Genomic DNA, 19,361 nt, shown 5'->3' on the forward strand with positions numbered 1-19,361 from the left:
GGACAGGGCATAGTTTGTAAGCAGCTGACCAATTAGACTGTTTTGCCTCCCTTGTTAATTGCACATTAGCTACTTATCTTTTTATATACACAGAACTCAGGCTCAAATGCTGCTCCCTATGGCAGGATTACACTGGATAAACCACCAGTTGAAACACTTGTGGGTTTGGTCCTTCACGGAGGATTAAAAAACAAACTCAGCTGATCACATGCGCGCTAAAGCGAAGCCTACCATTGGGGCATATAAATGAGAAGTGCAAGGCATTAAGTTTAGTGGAGAGCACGTGGAACTCTCAGTCCCTAAAGCCCTAGCATTGTTTAAGTGCATAGCCTGGTTAGGTATATGTTTAGAGGCAGTCTCAGACCTACACGCATCATTGGCCCATTAACAAGAGCTCAGACAGGAAATAGGAGCGTGGAGGTTAAAGCTGCTTTGGGAATTTTACTCCCTTCAGTCCATCACATGGGTGTCATGAAGAACACCTGGAATTCCAAACAGATTGTCTGTGCTATTAGCGGGGGAAGTCAGAACAACCAAACAAAAGGCACTTACGCATTTCCTCTGAGAACAGGTATTATTTCTTAGCACTCTCCTCACATCTTCCAGGGTAACCTTTAACACTTGCTTTCCTCTTATGGAAGCCTAGAGGAAAGTATACAAAAGTCATAAGAATGACCATACTGGTCAGACCAATGGTCCATCTAGCCCAGTGTCCTTTCTTCTGACAGTGGCCAGTGCCAGGTGCTTCAGAGGGAGCAAACAGAACGGCAATTTATCAAGTGATCCAGCCCCTGTCATCCAGTCCCAATTTCTGGCAGTCAGAGGTTTAGGGACACCCAGAGCATGGGGTTGCATCCCTAACCATCTTGGCTAATAGTCATCGGTGGACCTATCCTCCATGAATTTATCTAAGCCAGGAGCCAAAACAAAAATGTACAGGATTAAGACCAGCTCAACTTTCGTTTGTGGTCAGTTTAACTTTCTGTCTCTCACACACTAGCCCAGTGCTGCAATGTTTGGTTTGCATATAAACTTTCCTCTGAAGTAACAAAAGAAAAAACATTACGAAACCCCAATTTAGGACCATTTTGACCCACCTGTTCTGCTTTTCTGGCTTCGGGGGGGGGGGGGGGGTAGGGAGGGAGAGAAGGAAGGGGGGAAACAAACCTGAAACTTTTCCCAGAGAAACTGGGTAATCAAAAAGTCTCCACAAGACACGCTGCGTAAAATTTTCCAAAGGCACCTCATCCCGTTGGGGTGTGGTGAAGTTGTTCAGGAAAATAAAGCAGTATAATTGATTGAATATCAAGCCAATGCTACACCTGACAATTTGATTTTCCGGAACAACCTCGAAGAGGGTGACCCAGACAGTACCATTACATTTTTCCCCTGAGGTATGCAAATACCTCATCTGCATGGGATTAATAGAGGCTCCCATGGCCAATATACACTTTTGTTTGTTAGCTTTTAACCTGAAATGCTCTACAATTTATACTAACACACCTCTGTGCACTGAGGGCTCTTCCTTGACCCCAGCAATACCATCATCTCTGGGGTGGAGGGTGGCAGCTGTTTGACAGCCACACGAAGCCACAATTTGGGCAGGAAGAGTGTCATGGCAGAGCGAATTGACAAGCAGAATGCAATTGAGGACACTGGCACTTGGCTAGGACCTTGAGGTTAACACCTTATTCTTACAGGAAGTGCTACGGAGGCCTTGAGGATACCATAAAGGGCAAGGTCTTGGATTTTACATTTCATCCAGAAGATGGTCTTCCCCACAACAGTGTCCCCTATGACGCACAGGGGCAGTGGCCCAGTAATGATTCAGAGAAGAAAAAGGGGCCATAATCACCCACACCACTTGCCTTAGTGGTCTCCCATCCTACCTGATCAACGCTTCACAGCTTGAGCTTAGTTGACAGCCCAACAGTACAATCTTTTTAAAGGAGAAGTCAAGTGCTCACCTCCTTTACCAGTTCTTCTGGATCCTTCAAATTGAGGTCAGTAGAAGGTGGACATCCAATACCTTTCAGTATGGTACTTAACCCTGCTGAATTGGCTGGGACTCTGTCCCTGCCTCCCCCAGCAGATGTAGCTGGACCTCGTTTTAAGTGTCCCTTTACATAAGCACTTGTGGAACAGTAGAGGGAGGGAATCAAGTGTTTGGCTTTCCTGCACTTGGCCGGATCTGTCCTGGTCGGGATCCACAGGTCGAGGCCGGGGACTGAACCCCTGAATCCTGAGGGAGGGTCTATTTCGCCCTCAGAGCTATCCATTAGCTCCGGCTCTGAATCCTCACTGCTGCTCTCTGAAGAGCTGGAACTGTGTCTCCGCACTCGCCTGCGTTTCTTAAGACGTTTCCTCGGCCCAGACTTCTTCTGTTTAGCATTAAAAACACAAACCCAACAAATAAGAGCTGACAAATATTCGCCACTGATTTGCATCTCCCCCATTTCTTCTTCATTAGAGCTGGAGGCAACCAGCTGGCATTACATACAAATGCTTTAGAGGACAGCACGCCATCAGGAAGGCATGGTTTGCTAGGAGGCAACCCCACTTTACAGTCTCTGACATATTTCACATGCTACTTCTAGGACCAAAGCCTTTTATGAGTTCAGAATTCCTTATACAGAGGCAAGTTCTAACACTGGTTTCTGTCTCCACCAACAAGGCTTAATGCACCAAGTGGATATGCTGACACCACAGGTCTTTTGCATCTCCACATGTTTAGATTCTATAAACCTTTAACCTTCAGGACCAGGGGCCAGAGTTTAATAAGAGCTCAGCACCCAACAGCTCCCCATTCAGGATCTGATCCTGCAGCACTGAAGTTCATGGGTATTTTCCCCACTGGCAAATAAAATCATGCCCTAAGGTACCTAAAACACCCGTGGCCAGATTTTCAAGTGTGTTCAGCCCCCCACTGAAAATCTGGCCACAGGGTGTGTCTACACTGCATTGTAATCCCACGTCTGCGGGAACCAGGTTTCTGGACTTGGTGTTTCCAAGTCCATGCTTGAGTGTCCATACGGCATTGTAAACTTGGGCTTACAATTGCTGGACCGTGCTAATGCATCCACACTGCACTACACCAACTTTCTGACTCAGGACCACAGCTTGAGCCGCATCCATGCTTCAAAATGACAGGGCGAGGATTCAATCACAGTTGGATTTGGGCTCCAATCCACCCCCCTAGCAGGGTCCTAGGACCCGGGTCCTGAATGCTCACTGACCTGAGTCGGATTGACTTTTCCCAGTCTTTTCTTAAATAAGATGGGTCTACAGCAGGGGTCAGCAACCTTTCAGAAGTCGTGAGCCGAGTCTTCATTTATTCACGCTAATTTAAGGTTTCACGTGCCAGTCATACATTTTAACGTTTTCAGAAGGTCTCTTTCTATAAGTCTTTAATATATAACTAAACTATTGTATGCAAAGTAAACAAGGTTTTTAAAACGTTTAAGAAGCTTCATTTAAAATTAAATTAAAATGCAGGGCCCCCCAGACCATTGGCCAGGACCCGGGCAGTGAGAGTGCCACTGAAAATCAGCTCGAGTGCCGCCACGTGCCATAGCTTGTCTACCCCTGGTCTACAGCATAGCAGGATGTTGTACTTCAAAACAGGTCATTTGATTACTGCAAAGGAAAAGGAAGATAACCCACTATACCAGATCAGAGAGTTACAATACCTTAGCCCCAATCAAGGCTTTCCATTTGCTTAGACACTGGGAGCCGGTTCTGTGTGGTAATTCAGAAGCTATTTTAGTCCAGTGACCTAAGGAGATAAATAGTTGGGCCACGTTAATATCTTAAATTAAGGAAAGCAAGTCCCTCTCTCAGCAGATTAGACTCCAGATAATATTTACTTATACTGTTTAGGAAGATTTTTATTTAAGATTTTTTTCCCACTGAATAGCAATACTTTTAAGAAAAATCGGGCATCAGTGAAGAGTATCCCTCAAAATGCTAATTTTGAAGAGGTTGTGTGTCATTAAATCATGACATCTGGACACTGATCTAGCTTCTGTGTCTAGGTGTGCTACAGATGTGCTGGCTGACCTTAGGCGAGTCAAAACCTCTGGTCCCAGTTCAGGAAGTCAGACAAGAACATGCTTAACTTTAAGCAGTGAAGTCAATGGGACTTAAACACATGCTTATGTGCGTTCCTGAATCCGAACCTCTGCGCCTCAGCTTCCTTCACAGCAACATGTAAAATACAGTCTACCAGACAGGGGTTACGCAAGGATTAAATAAGAGGGACATCAGCTTGAAATCTAGTCAATTTAAGAAAAGTTCCAACTAGTTTCAGATCCTACACCTTCCCTGAGCTCCCAGACAGAGTGTGAGTATGAGTAGAGAAAAGAGGCTTTATGATCACATTTTATTACTTTTTAAAAGGTTTCTCTCTCCCATGCCTCTCTGTGAAAGGCCCATATAGAGGAAACTGACCAGCTACGGAGGGAAGCTGAAATGGATAATATGCAAAGTGCTGTGAAATGCACAAAGTACATAAACTGGAAAAGTGGGGGACTGTTCTCTCTAATCTCTTTCAGTTCCAGTAATCTGAGAGGTTACCTGCGTCAAGAGTAGGCCGACATTCAGAAAGTAGCGTGATTTTTAAAGGGACAGAATCCCTTTAAAGCAAGTGCTTTTTACACATAGTCATAGAGTTTAAGGCCAGGAGGGACCACCAGATCATCTAGTCTGATCTCCTGTCTAGCACAGGCCACCACCACCACCCCCACACTAAATCCAGCCACCAAAGCATTACAGCCCACAGGAGACTAGACCACTACATGCCACAGGCAGAGAATAGAAGGGACAGAGGTGCCTGAGGCCCCCACAATGAAAAGGAAGGGAGATATACCCAGATAATCCTGGTGAGTGACCTGCCCCGATACACTGCAGAGGAAGCCAGAAAAAAACCAAATCAACAAGGTCACTGCCAATGTGATCTGGGGGAAAATTCCTTCCCGATCCCACATATGGTGATCAGTTAGAGCCTGAGCATGTGAGCAAGAGTCAGGCAACCAAGCACCTGAGAGAGACAGAATGCTCGGTGCCATCTCAGGGCCACGGCCTACCCACTATCCATGTCCCACCTCCTGCAGTGGCCATCCCTGATGCTTCAGAGGAAGACAACCACAAAAAAACCCAAATACATTGGGGGGAGGTAGGGAAAATCCCTTCCTGACCCCTGCAGTGAAACCAATGGGACTTAAACACATGCTTATGTGCGTTCCTGAAGCATGAGCTTTAGGAACACAAAACTGGATGTGAGCCAAATGAAAAGTGGACAAGAAATTACATAACATTTGTATAGCAAAGCCACAAAGAGTCAGTATCAGAGCTGGACCAAAACTAGAGGAATCCCTAGTTCCCAGTCCTGTGCTCCAACTCAACCTCTCTTTGCCATACACTTGTAGCTGGGGTTAGAAGGTGGAAAGAAGGTTCCCTTCCAGTAATTACTATTAGAAGAGGAAAGCGTATAGCTGCATGCCCAAAGCTTCTGTACTGCCATAAGATCTTCTCCTGAAAGAAAGTAATGCACAAGGGAGCCCATTTATAGAATTCTTCCCCTCTACTGGTCAACTTCACAAGCAGAGGGTTTCAGTAACCAGGACTGCACAGTGCACAGAAATATCTCAAGACTCCTTTATGTAAACGGTCTCCCTATTCCATAGATCACTACATGCAGGCCATACCATACATGGAAGATGGCAATATGCATTTCTCAGTAAGAAGCAAAGCTCTCCAGTACTAACTGCAGGATTTTAATTTAAAGTGGGGGAGAGTGCAGGGGGAAGGCAGCTCAAACCATTACAAGCCCTTAAAGATCATGCCACAGTGAAAACTTACCTACACCATGTTTCTCTACCAGTTCAATTAACTTTTCTTTTTCCTCTAAACTCCACCTGCCTTTCTTTACATCATGGTGTAATGCATTTAAATACCTAGAAAATTAAAAGATTTGATACAAAGTTTAACGGGATTAAATGTTCTCTTTCATGAGACATGTTTCTAAAGTTAAATGAAGAGAGTAAAATCAGTGGACCCCATCCTTCCCCCATGCAGTCCCACATGCCTGTACCCTTGACACTGCAGCTCCATTGCTGGTAATGCAAGTCCTTGGTTCTCAGCAAAGATCCCAGGACTCCCAATTAAGGAATAGTAAAGGCAACTCAAAACTAGATACATTTCAGGTACAATTGCTAATTTAGAGCCTAATTCTGGAAGGTGCTGAGCACCTCTAACTCCCCACAAGAGTCACTGACTAGACTTTTCATAGATATGCATAGGATAATCAAACAGTGAAAATGTGGGAGGGGATACGCCTAGATTCCTTCTGGCCTCTTTTTTCTATTTAGAATATAGGTTTTGATGGTTTTTATTTGTGAAAGGTGCACAGAGGAACTAGATGCACGTATCATAAAAATCCACCCCCCTCCCTTTTTTTTTCTAAATGCTGCATCTTTATTACGGGAGAGAACTTGGAAGCAAGATTCTTTTAGTCACTATACAGACCTGTCTCTGCATTGAGCATCACTCCTTCCTGGTACCTCTGTCCGAATTTTATACCAGTCACGCTCTCCATACTTAGCAACTGCTGCCAACAACTTCTACATGAATTACACAAAAAGATTAGGCTATAATGTATGCAAGTCATTCTAAGTTAACAAGTCTCCACTGGCTGGAATCTTTTGGGAATTACCTAGCTATATGCATCACACCCTGCTTTTAATTCATTCTGCCTCCATTAGGTTTGTGCCCTCCCAGTCACACCTACCCTCCCTCCCCACCCCCAAAGAAGAAGCGGCAAATAGAGATCCATCATAGGAGGACTTTAATTTTATCATTGCTGAGCTTTGGAGTTACTCAGAGAGGTCATGCCAGATCGTTTATGCCAAATTAATTTTATTTTAAAAATACCCATAGAACTTATTTTAAACTAGTTTGTTTTCAAATGAAAACACTGCTACACTAGTCTAGTGCATGAGGAAGAGAGACGTGGCATTTCAGCCTTAGTGAAATACAGTCAGAGCAGACTGGAAGCTCTTCAGGGGACAGTTGCGCATCTACCTCTGGGTTTGTATAGCACCTATGCCATACTTGTAATAGAGATCACAACCCACTTCTGTGCCTGGATAATGTATGAAGACAGTCAAGTGTCCATAGAACACTAAAGTTAATGTTTCACTAATGGACCCAGTAGAGATTGCATGTTTGTCCATTTCAGCTAAAATGGGCTCAAGACAAAAGCAGATATGTTAGTCTCTACTATAATCTAATCTGAAACTAGGTCCCGTGACTCCACGTGAACTCCTAAAACTTCTGAACTGCCACTTTTGGTTGCTTTTTCATGTTCCACTGATTAAAACCTCCGAGACATGTGGCTATTCAGCAACAGAACAATGGAATGGCTTAATCTATCCACTTTCTGTATCATGCACTAGAGGAAAGATAAAGGAACTTACAGCATCTTCTTCTGGTGTCCAGAATCCTTTCCTTAGGTTGGGATCCACGCTCTTTGTCCATCGGTAAAGTAGCTGCATAGAATCTCTTCCTTCCATGTAATAAGCAACTAGAAATTTAAATATTTCTTTCAATTCTGCTTTTAATACGATGCTTCTAGCATTCTTATTAAAGCACATTGTAGTTACGACTTAAATATTTAACTTCTCAAATACAACTGGCATGTAACAAGAACCTAGAACGCACATTGTGTAAGAAACATTACCATTGATACTAGAATCATGTGCATTACATACATACACCCACCGCTCCCAACAACAAATCTTGCAGCACCCGGGGGGTTTTGCACCCAAGTACTGACCAAATCCATCCTTGGAAGATATGCTAGGCAACTGTCACCAGGTGTCATGACTGCAGATGAGCCTTTTAAAATTAAAGGAGGAAAGTCCAAGGATTGTATGAAATTAACTCCACCTCTCCAGAACAGGGACCCTGTCACCTTTCGTATTTGGAAAGTGCGCTGCACGTTGGGAATATCACTGAACACAAATCCTGGAGAATCAGGCTCTGTGAGTACAAGGGATCACTTACTCTGAGTATAAGCCTTGGAGATCACTTACTTTTCTTGTAAGGTATGTGGCTTCCTACTCTCATTTCTTGAACGAGCTGTAGGAGCATCTGGTCCTCTTCCTTTGTCCATTCTTTCCTCTTGAAGTCTTTGTTGTAAGCTTGAAACTTCTGCAGACACTGGAATGCACTTCGATTTGTCTTAATAAAAGAACAAAAAGTTACTTAGAACACTGGGGGCATTTTGACCTAGGAAAGACAGAGGGTTGACTCAATCTGGCTCTGGCATGAACCTGTGGTGGTTCAAATCCAGTCCTTTTAAGTATTATTAATACTGCGGTAGTGCCAGTCAGGGACCAGGGCTCAACTGTATTAAGCACTACACGCAATGAAAAGACAGTCCCTACTCAAAGAGCTTATAACTTGAAGTTTAAGACAAGCAAGATAACAAGTGTATACAGCAAACAGAGGGGAGCAAGAGACGACAGTGAAGTGATTATAATCATTGTCAATTAATGGTCCAACACCAGCTTTCACTGATTCATTATCTTTCTTCCTTTCACAAATTAAGGCCAGAAGAGCAGATTATGGTCATCTAGTCTGACCTCCTGCACAACACAGGCCAGAGAGCTTCACAGCAATTTCTCCATCAAGCCCCGACCTTGTGGTTGAGCTAAAGCATCTGTTAAAGAGACATTCGAACTCGATTGAAAGACTTCAAGTGATGGAAAATCCACCACATCCTTTGGTAAATTGTCTCACTGGTAAATTACCCTCCCCGTTAAAAAGTTGTGCCTTGTTTCTCACTTCGAATCTGCCTAGCTTCAACTTCCAGCTACTTGATCTTGTTATGCCTTTGCCTGCTAGATTAAAGAGCCATCTTCCAGAACTCTTCTCCCCACATAAACTGATCAAAGTCACCACTTAACCTTCTCTATGACAAGCTAAATAAATTCATCTTACGCCTCTCCCTGCAAGGCAGGTTTTCCAGACCATGACTCATGGCTCTTTTCTCAACCCTCTCCAATTTTATGACATCTTTTTTAATGTGTCGACACTGGAACTGGACACCGTGCTGCAAGGAGTTCCCTGCTGCTGCACAAATGGCAAGTTACTGCCACCCAAGTGGGGCAGTAACACAGTTAGCTTTCAATTGACAGTGCCCGGAAAAGTGTCCCGCATAGATTGGAGAGTGTGTTGACATGCCTATAAAATGTTTATAAAACTCACATTCACTAGAGTCTCAAGAAGGGAAACGTTTTTCTGGTTGCTTCAACTTCTAGAAAGTGAACAAGTTAAGAGGTTTTGGTTATGCTCCCTCGAGTGTTTCTCACAAAAGCATTCATGAGCAGGATTTCTGGCTTACGTTTTCCTCAAGCAGCAAGAGGGTATACAGTAAAGAGAAAATTTCCCAAGAGCAAATACCCCTGTCTTTCACCTCTGACTTTAGTTATAAGTGCCAGGAGGTTGAGATCACCAGGAGTATGGTGATCGCAACCTCGCCTCTGCTGGATGTTCTAGCAGAACTATTCCTTTGATGCAATACTAGTACCCAACTGGTGTCTTACCTGGAGGAGTATGTGTGGGGAGGTCTGCATACAGCACCTGCCTGCACTATGCCTTGCTAGGACTCACTTGGTTTATCCATTTCCTGAGCACTACAATGAACTTCCTTTTTCAAAACAGCACCCCACAGCACACCCAGTGCTGAGAAGTGGCTAGAAGCAGTAACTGCATTATTTTCAAATCTAACCCTGGGTCTCAAATAAATATTCAGTTCATAGTGGCAAGCACCTTACCCCAAGCTCCTGGGCTATAGTTTGCCAGTCCATACAATTGTGTTTCGCAGCTATTTCCTTTAACTTCTCTATCTCCTCTTCATTCCACTCTCTCTTGTTGATGCTTGGATGCTCCCAGTTCTGCCAGAATTTCCTCAGCTCTTCTGCATTGCGACTTCCATCAAACTAAGAGAAACAACACAAATTGGCTCTGCCTTGAGGACATTACTGAAATATCCTAGCAAACTGAGTGAGATTGATGCAAAAGGCTTATTTCTTAAATAAATTTTCAAATATATTTTGCTGTTAATCTTTGCGTAAAGAGTTGGGTATTTTCCAATAGCATCTAATTTTTGAATCCCTTCCACAATGCCAAGTCTCAAACCTGTCCCCTCCCCCTTTGAAACAGATGGATATTTGGAAGTTAATCAGGGTTTGGGTTTCAGTCCTTTGACAAGTGTGACGTGTTAAAGGCTGGGTTCTATCTCCTTTGTCCACCCAAAGTAGTTCTTTATTTCACAAATAGTCCCATTGAAATCAATGGGGCAACTTGCAGAGGAAGGGAGATAGAATCTGGGTCTAAGTAATTGCTCTACCAACTTACATTGATGTTGGAAATCTTCTCCCAGTCGTGCTCATCCAGTCTGTTTCCTAATAAGGCCTCCTCCGGCAGATGGCTAAAGCAGGGGGAGGAAGGAATGATCACATCAACCATTGGGTCTCTTTCTATGCCTAATCTTGCTAAGCATTGTACACCTCCAAATCTCATTGCCTTCAATCGGAGATGTAGAGACTCAGCAATTCACACGATCAGGCTCTTAATCATTGTTAATATGATCGGACATTGGTATTTGCTTCAGCTGTTTGCCTTCCCTCTCCCACCCTGGCACACCTGCACAGTACAGTCTTTCTAGGGCCAGAGCCTTCCTTTGTAGCATCAAGGCCGCCAGCAAACAGCAAGAGAAGATAAGCACTTGTGTTTGTTAGGTCACAAGACAGGTTGTATGGGACTGAAGCAACATGAGACTGGAAAACATTCTATAATTAAGACAAAGGGATCTAAGGGCTTCAGGCTCCCAAGTCTCTCTGAATTTCAATGGAAGTTGGTTCCCTAAACTCCATAGGTCCCTTGGAGAAAATCCTCAACTCTTTGTGATTAACAGAACATGCTGTGTTTAGCACAATGGGGACCAGTCCATGACCAGGGCTAAATAATAATAGGTACACACACTATTTAACTCCCTTAGTATACAGCTGCCAAAGCTGTAATACATCTACTGTACAACTTAGACTTGTGTCTAAATCCTCTTATGGAATTTAGTGCGTCTCTAACTAAGACAGTAACTTAACCTGTGTATAAACTGTATTTTCCCTTCACAGCACCCAGACGTGGCAATGCCCTAAGGTGACACATTAATATACTTTGCAATAGGGGCGATGACAGGAATGCAGAAAAGTGCTGGCTACAAATGTCTAAATTATAAAAATTAACCAAGCCCAAATGGCACCTATTTGAATTCACATTCACACACATGTACCTTAGCACACATGCATCCTTGATGCTGGCTGTATAGAAGTTTAACTCTACAATTCTGAAATGCACTATACAGAACATGTCAGTACATCCAAAGCTTTACAAATGGCTCTGAATTCCTAACCTCAACGCAGCTAAACCAACAGCTTTTGCTTGCAGCACTTCAGTACTGGCAGCAGAAGTCATTAAACAAAGCGGGATGCCTATATTTGCATATTAATACCCAAAACACTCTACAACACTGCTACCGAATAATTGAGGAGTGAGGGCTCTGGGACAACGCTGCAAGGTTTGAACACTGTTTTTGGAATCGTTTGCAAGCCAGAATAAGGCAAGGTTTTCCCAGCTTAAGTCTGTTGGTATTTGAGCTTTACAAAATGTCTTTAAGGGGGGAAAAAAAAAAATCCCTAGAAGAGGTAGTGTTCACTTCACCCAGAATATAAGTCCTCTCACTTGATCTCCTCTATTTCACGCTCTGCTTCTTTGACTTGCTTTTCCAAAATCTTCTTTTCCATTTCATTCTTGGCTTTTTCCAGTTTCTGATTCAAATAGCTGAGCCTGTTTAAGGACATTTCCAAGATTATTAAACACGACTAAACAGAAGCAAGGGTAAGTATTATAAAATAGCGTTAAAGCTGGCAGGCCCAAAAGCTGGGTTCTTTCCTCGGCCATCCTTATTCCACAGAGCTTATTTCAAAATCCACGTAACGCGTTGCATTTGTCCCCACCTTCCAGAAAACAGCCCCCAACCAGACACACTTCCACATAGCAGACCCACTGCTCATGCTTTGCCTCCTCATCTATACCAAGTGCGAATCTACAGAACAGGTGACAGACCAAGTGCTTTCCCCACCTCCGGCAAGTTGGATCTAAGAGGATCTGCAATGGCTGCAGCGGCTGCAGACACAGAGAAGCGTGCCAGGTCCGTGACTCAGACAAGCCACATCCCCCCAGGAGCCAAGTGCCGGATGATACTGAGTAGGAACAAGAATCTGTCTCCAGGCTGTTCAGTTTATTCTAGGATGCACAGCTAGGGCTCAAAGGCTACACAGTAGCCCTCCAAACCTAAATGTCGCAGTCCCTGAAATAGGATTTTAGGCCTTACGATTATATTAATGGAAAGGGCTGGATGGCTAGGAAGTGTCTTGGTACTTTTGAGGTATAAAAGTGAACTCCCAGCCTGCTGATTACCTGCAATATAATCACTAAGTCATTCATATCTTGACCAATGCTCCCTACTGGCACAGGCTGACCATCCCAGGCCCAAACACACAACCCTCTCCCTGCTGTGCTTTGTAACCCCACTGCAGGTGGCGGTAACTGTGCCAAGGCATGTACTTGAGAGAAGGGAGGTGGGAATGATACCAGCTCTTAGTCACTCTCCTCCCCACTGCCTAACCAGCCATCAAATCCTAGAATACACTTGTCTCATCAGCAGCGATGGAACTTCTTATGCTTTGCTTACTTCAGTAACTTTGGCTGAAGCAGACGCTGCAAACGGTCACTTATTACTGATTTGTTCAGCAGGCTCTTCTCTCTGCTTTTCCCTGGGGATAAAACACAGATGAGGACACCAAAGTCACTAATACAAGGCCACCTCCAATAAGCAAACCCATTGACTTCAACCACCACTTTAAAGTATCTCCAGGGTCTCTTGGAAAGATCCACCTGCATTATGCCTGGATTGTTGCTGGTTCCCTCTGTGCCTAGAAGCAGGAAATCTGGGCTCTATTCCTGGTTCCATTGCTAACTTGATGCGAGATCCAGCTCATGGAAGAGCGTCGTCTACTGTATTCCCAGCACCAAATCCATAACACCTAGGTGCTGTCATCTGAGTACTGACCTGGCACGACCCTGCTTAGCTTGTGTGAGCTAATAGGACGGCTGCACAATTTAACATGCAATGCATCGGAAGGGAAGAGCTGTGAAACTATCAGCCATGCCAACATTCAAGGTTAGCGGAGTTTAGCATAATTCAGAGCAGTCCCATTTACTTTTAGCGTCTGCACCATTAGTGGCTTCAACGCATAACAGTGTGAACACTGAAGAAAAACAAGGAGGAAGAGGATGTGGAAAACCTCAATGAGTTTGCCAAGCCTATTATAGAAGTTGGAGCAGCGCACACAGACAGGAGATTTCTTACACTTTTTTATAAGCAGTTCCTCAAAGGATTTTATGCCTTGTGCTGTCTTTTCTCGGGTATCTTCATTGGCAGGAGGGCCCTAGCAAAGACAAGAGATGTTAGAAACAGCACAGATGTTACATTTTGATTGAGAATTCAGCTCATTCCCAGAGCTCCGACACCAGCACTGCTATAAAACAGACTAACTCAAGACTGTGCATTCACACTCTCCCACTGCACAGGGCACTTTACAAACTCTAGTTCAGAGGAACTCCATGAGGGACGGGCACACAAGCAGCTTTATTCCCATTTTATAGATAGGGAACCTAAGGGAGTGAGAAGTTAAGTGATTTGCCAAAGACTACCGAGCAAGTCAGTGGCACAGCTAAGGTGAGCGCTCTGGAGTTCCTTTCTTTCTACCCAGAGCTCAGTCCACTTATCCATGTTGAGTGTCTCGCACCAGCTGGGAATTGGGTGGAAGAGCGCGTTGGGTAATGGTTTACATGTGACACCTGCCCACTCCAATTCAAAAAGCTGTGTGACCATTTTGGATAAGGATTAATAAACAAAGAGCAGTTATTTGTATTACAGTAACCATGACCAAGGTCAGGCCCTAGTGGGCTAAGACACGTAACTGTGCCACTGTCAGGTTGTGAAGGCCAAAACTATAACTGGATTCGAAAAAGAATTAGATAAATTCTTGGAGGGTAGGTCCATCAATGACTATTAGTCAAGACAGTCAGGGATGCAACCCCATGCTTGGGGTGTCCCCAGCCTCTGACTGCCAGAAGCTTGGACTGGAAAACAGGCGATGGATCACTTGATAATTGCCCTGTTGTGTTCATTCCTGGCACTGGCCACTGTTGGAAGACAGGATACTGGGCTAGATGGACTATTGGTCTGACCTAGCATGGCTGTTCTTATGCAACAGATGACAGCCCTTGCCCCAAAGAACTCTGTTTACATGACAGCCAGGATGCAACAGGTGGGTGAAACAGACAGTGGGGGTTGGGCTGGGAAGATGAGGTAACAAACGGAAGTCACAGCTTGTCACTTGCCTGACATCATACTGTGCTGTGCCTAGAAAGTTTGGTGGGCAGATTTCCATGCTATTACCTAGAATCCTCTTCCAGGCCACATGCATTTTATAACAAAATGGTTATGAACATATATTTTAAAGGCACTCCTTTGTTTTCTGGATGCTGTGTAAGCCAGCCCCCCCTTTTAGATCTGAAGAGTCTGATAGGCAAAAAGGTAGCAAGCAAGCAATCAATAAGCTAAGTCTGTATCTCAAATCAGACCAAAAAAAAAAAAACCCCACCACACTGAAAACAGATGCAGTGACCTTAATGTTCATCTCAAGAGGGAGTGTAAGTAACAAATTAAGGTTAAATGACACCGGAATAATGAGCGTAGTATGCATTTAGTTATACTTACAATTCCCGATACTTTATCCTTGAAGTACGGCTTCATAAAATGGCCCAAAAACATATTCAATGGTAAAAGTTTACCATCTCCCACCTTCGTCATCTTTGGACCACCAACCTCACACATAATTTCTTTCTGCAATACAATCATTAATTGAAAACCATACACATCACTGAGACTTTTAAATGATCCCACCTCAAACTCAGCCAGTGGCCCTGCTGTTATGCATATCCCAGGCGAAGCCCCAATTACCTTGCACCATCAGACTATATATAAAGTGGATCTTTTAAATGTAGTTTCTGCAACCTGGAAAATTTCCTATGTAACTGCCAAGTGGACCAATGTAAAACAGAGACAAGAGCAACTTGCTGTAATAATAGAAAACCACCAAAAAAGCCTGTTTGCATTGTGAAGATTAATATCCCTATCTTAGCTTTATCCATAGGGCCCATCAAGGTGTTATTTCTGAAAGCTTCAGTGCAATCTACTTGAAAAAGAAATTCCTTACCCACATGGCACCAGTTATAATAAAAATCTAGTTTACCTCTCACATTGATGCTCTATTTTTTTTTTTTAAGCTTCACTCACTTTAGCTTCATTTTTACTGTAATGTTAGTGATTCTCCTACATTAGGAAAATGCTGCTTGGAAGTTTGTAACTCATCAATTGAATGCCTTTTTTTTTTTTTTAAATAACCCAGTGAAAACAGGCCCCTAAAACAGGATTTCATTAAAAATGTTTCTCTTCATATTAGGTTTTTCAAGTCATTTTAAACCCAGATTTAGAGCCTGATCTTGCCAGTCCTTACAATCCATAAGCAGTTCCACTGAAATTAATGGAGCCGCTCATATTATTCCCAGGATCAGGCTCTTGGTATATAAACAAAATCGTTCCTTTACTCTGCAGATCATGCTGCCCTCCGCTGTTACTTGATAAAATCTTCAAAGTTCCAGAGATTTGAAAAATGATTCATACCAAATAAATCACAAGTCAAGGACTCAAATTTACTCCCATTTAAAAAACATTCGCACAACTTCTTCCCCCATTGATATGAATGGGAGAAAAATCACACCCCAACCTTGCACTAAGGAACATTTTTCCCAAGTTCCACCTACCTGCTGTTCTTTGTTTTGTGCAATCAGAAGGTTGACTTCCTCTAGCTTTTCCTGAATAACTTCCTGATACACCAGGTTCATCTGTAAACACGTTTCTGGGTCCGCTGGGAGGTTGTTATCAATGTCGTTGTCATCACTACTGCCCGGTTCTTTCTCTACTTCCTGATGTGAGGTGAAATAAATGTGATTTAAGCAGATAGAAGGGAAGAGAGCCAAGCTTGCTTTGAGCAGACAGTGATTTTTATTTAACTAGCCACTACCATTAATGTCAGGAATCTTGTGTGAATCCTTCTGAAAACAACTGTGCATCTCTAACCTGGCTGTCCTCTTTAATGTTGGCAATGAGAGCATTATGAACCTTGTCTATTTGCCCTCTCCCTTTTCCTCTGCTGATTTTGGACCTGAATTTACTGCCATTGAAGTCAATGGGAATCTAGTTACTGGCTTCTATAGGTGCAGTGTCAGGCCCTTAGTACTTGTCTCTTCTCTGGCCAGTCTCACAATTTTGCAGCTGTTGATGCCAGGGCCTTCTCCTCTGCCGAATGACCCAGCCTCCAGAACTACACTCCGGACTCATCTCATTTCTCCCCCTTTGCTGTTATTTATCCCCAACTGCATGATTTCTAGAGTGTCTAGAGATAGTTTTGTATGAACTACTCAATAAAAACATTATGGGTGAAACACAGCTCTGTTTTTGCAAATGCACTACATTCAAACATCTAACTAGTCAGTGAGCCCTGCAATGACATCAACTGGATCTGACCCACAAAGAAAGTTCCCTTTGTATGTGCTCTGTTATACAAATATTTTTAAATACTCTTACCTGAGTTCTAGGAAACATTATCTCTAATTAAAATGTTTTATTTTTCTAAAGAAAAAAAACAGTAACAGGACTTGTAAAAATGAAAATTTTAGCAATAACGTTTCCCTTTTTAGATGCAACATTTCTCTTTAGATGCAAAAATGTGAAAAGCCTCCTACAGACATACAAAATCCTGTCTGTTCTTCCCCCATCAGCAGAAAGATTGGATGATGCATTTTAAGTAATATGAATTACCATTTCCATATGGGCATCTGAATCATCATCGTCCAGATCATCTGTTAGAAATAGAAGTACAAAAAAAAAATTTTATTACGGGAAAAGATATATAAATCCACAGCACGCCCACATCTTGAATACTAACGTGCAGATGTAGTCACCCCATCTCAAAAAAGATATGCTGGAATTGGAAAAGGTTCAAAAAAGGGCAACAAAAATCATTAGGGGTATGGAATGGCTTATGTATGAAGAGAGATTAATAAGACTGGGACTTTTCAGCTTTGAAAAGAGACGATTAAGGGGGGATATGACAGAGGTCTATAAAATCATGACTGGTGTGGAGAAAGTAAATAAGGAAGTGTTATTTACTCCTTCTCATAACACAAGAACTAGAGATCACCAAATGAAATTAATAGGCAGCAGGTTTAAAACAAACAAAAGGAAGTAATTTTTGCTCACAATGCACAGTCAACCTGTGGAACTCCTTGCCAGAGGATGTTGTGAAGGCCAAGACTCCATCAATTGCTATTAACCAGGATGGGCTGAGATGGTGTCCCTAGCCTCTGTTTGCCAGAAGCTGGAAATGGGCGACAGGGGATGGACCACTTGATAATTACCTGTTCTGTTCATTCCCCCTGGAGCACCTGGCATTGGCCACTGTTGGAAGACTGAATACTGGGCTAGATGGACCTTTGGTCTGACCCGTATGGCCGTTCTTATGTAAAGATGACAATAGCTTTGAAATCAAAAGCTTTCCAGCTAAGATGACCACAAGAAAACAGAATAATACATAATTTCTTAAGTCTGACCCAACAACATTCTAGGCTACTGTTAAGGTTGCCAAGACCAAACTTTGATCAATCACCATTCACTGACTTTTTTTTTTTTTTTGGCGCTTTGGAGAATGAAAGAACCTCTCTAAACAACGAGAGCTGCAATTAAGCTATGTCTCAGTTCCTACGGTGAGCAACACAAACAAATAATCCAGGGTGCAGAACCAAGCAGACTAGGGCTCCAATCCTGCAACACTTAAGAATGTGCTTAACTTTAGAAGCACATGAGTAGTCCCACAGACTTCGGCAGTAAACACAGCTTCCATTTTTGTTCTCAATAAGACTACTAAAGATAAGCATGTACTTGGGTATGTGAAGAATTGGGGCACAGTAAAATGAAGGAACGTGTACAGTGATCACCAAGACTAGCAGCTGGTGGCTTAAGACTTTTTGCAGTTTTTTTTTTTAAAGGGACGTCTCACCACACAAATGCAGGTAGATGCAGGTTAAGACAGATGGCTTGTGTGTCTGTGCTGCACTGAACAGACATGGCCACCCCATTTATGAATACAAAAAAAAAAAAATGACTGTTCACACCTGCTTGATTTAGCTTTTGAGAACACTCCAAAATAGTAGTTTGAATCCATGAGCCAGTTCAATATTGCCCTCCTTGTTTGTAACACACTCAACTGACTGGTTCCAGCCCACTTGGCAGATCATGGGCCTCCTTAATCCCCTCCCTCTCAACTACTGCCTACTTCAACTGTCTCATCACAAAACCTGGCAACTGCTGGCACAAGAACCTTCTCCTCAGAAGACACCACAATTTGGAAAAAGCTTTTTTGTAACCCTCTTCCTGACCAAGTCTCAAATTCATTTCAAGTGTTTATTACTCCCCTTTATCTATTCCTCACTCCCTTTTCTTTAGCTTTAAAGCACTACGGTAGAATTTGGACATTATATAAAATACAGTACAGTTGTATTTACTGCTGATCTGATGTAATGTGTGCTCTTTGTGGACAGAAGCCACAGAAATAAGATTCTTATCTAAGTAACGTGATGCACTAAAAACCACAGGTATCTGACTACAATTTGATAGCAAAAGCAGATGGCATAATATTCATTTTATAGGGATGCTTATAACACAGGTACAATTGCTTAGTAGAGAAGTAGAAAGTGTCATGTTCAAATCCCACCGAGTTTATCATGGAAGAGAGGACTGTTCTCATTTAGCTACGCTATATCTCAAACAGAAGTTACAGGCTTCATGAAGGAATTATTAAGAAGGGTTCTCGAGCCCATGCTATGCAGGAGGTCGGACTAGACGATCGTGACAGTCCCTTCTATCTGTAAAATATATGAATCTAAAGCTCTTTTATATACAATAAAAGGTGATTTTAAAAATATGCAATCAAGCCCCTAACATTCTTAAAGTTTTCAATTGATCACTTCAAGATAAATGGGATAACGACTGGATTTCTAGCACCCTACAAGAAACAAACGTCACATTTAATTCTCTCCCACGGTACCAA

General features: G+C 42.9%; 1 protein-coding gene across 2 annotated transcripts in view; it reads right to left on the minus strand.

Annotated features, from left to right (window-relative positions):
- SNAPC4 (small nuclear RNA activating complex polypeptide 4) overlaps positions 1 to 19,361 on the minus strand; it is a 31,148-nt gene that overhangs the window by 11,035 nt on the left and 752 nt on the right. For both annotated transcript variants that reach the window (XM_054007373.1, XM_054007374.1), the window contains 15 exons: positions 17,075 to 17,115; positions 16,018 to 16,179; positions 14,912 to 15,037; positions 13,496 to 13,574; positions 12,818 to 12,899; positions 11,806 to 11,910; positions 10,423 to 10,495; positions 9,840 to 10,004; positions 8,094 to 8,241; positions 7,476 to 7,582; positions 6,526 to 6,620; positions 5,860 to 5,954; positions 3,690 to 3,775; positions 1,968 to 2,381; positions 553 to 642 (listed from right to left, as the gene is read on the minus strand). In XM_054007373.1, coding sequence (XP_053863348.1) covers positions 553 to 642; positions 1,968 to 2,381; positions 3,690 to 3,775; positions 5,860 to 5,954; positions 6,526 to 6,620; positions 7,476 to 7,582; positions 8,094 to 8,241; positions 9,840 to 10,004; positions 10,423 to 10,495; positions 11,806 to 11,910; positions 12,818 to 12,899; positions 13,496 to 13,574; positions 14,912 to 15,037; positions 16,018 to 16,179; positions 17,075 to 17,115 — 1,868 coding nt within the window. The remainder of the gene's footprint in view (positions 1 to 552; positions 643 to 1,967; positions 2,382 to 3,689; positions 3,776 to 5,859; positions 5,955 to 6,525; positions 6,621 to 7,475; positions 7,583 to 8,093; positions 8,242 to 9,839; positions 10,005 to 10,422; positions 10,496 to 11,805; positions 11,911 to 12,817; positions 12,900 to 13,495; positions 13,575 to 14,911; positions 15,038 to 16,017; positions 16,180 to 17,074; positions 17,116 to 19,361) is intronic.

Source organism: Malaclemys terrapin, chromosome 17, assembly GCF_027887155.1.
Source record: "Malaclemys terrapin pileata isolate rMalTer1 chromosome 17, rMalTer1.hap1, whole genome shotgun sequence".
Classification (NCBI taxonomy): Eukaryota; Metazoa; Chordata; order Testudines; family Emydidae; genus Malaclemys; species Malaclemys terrapin.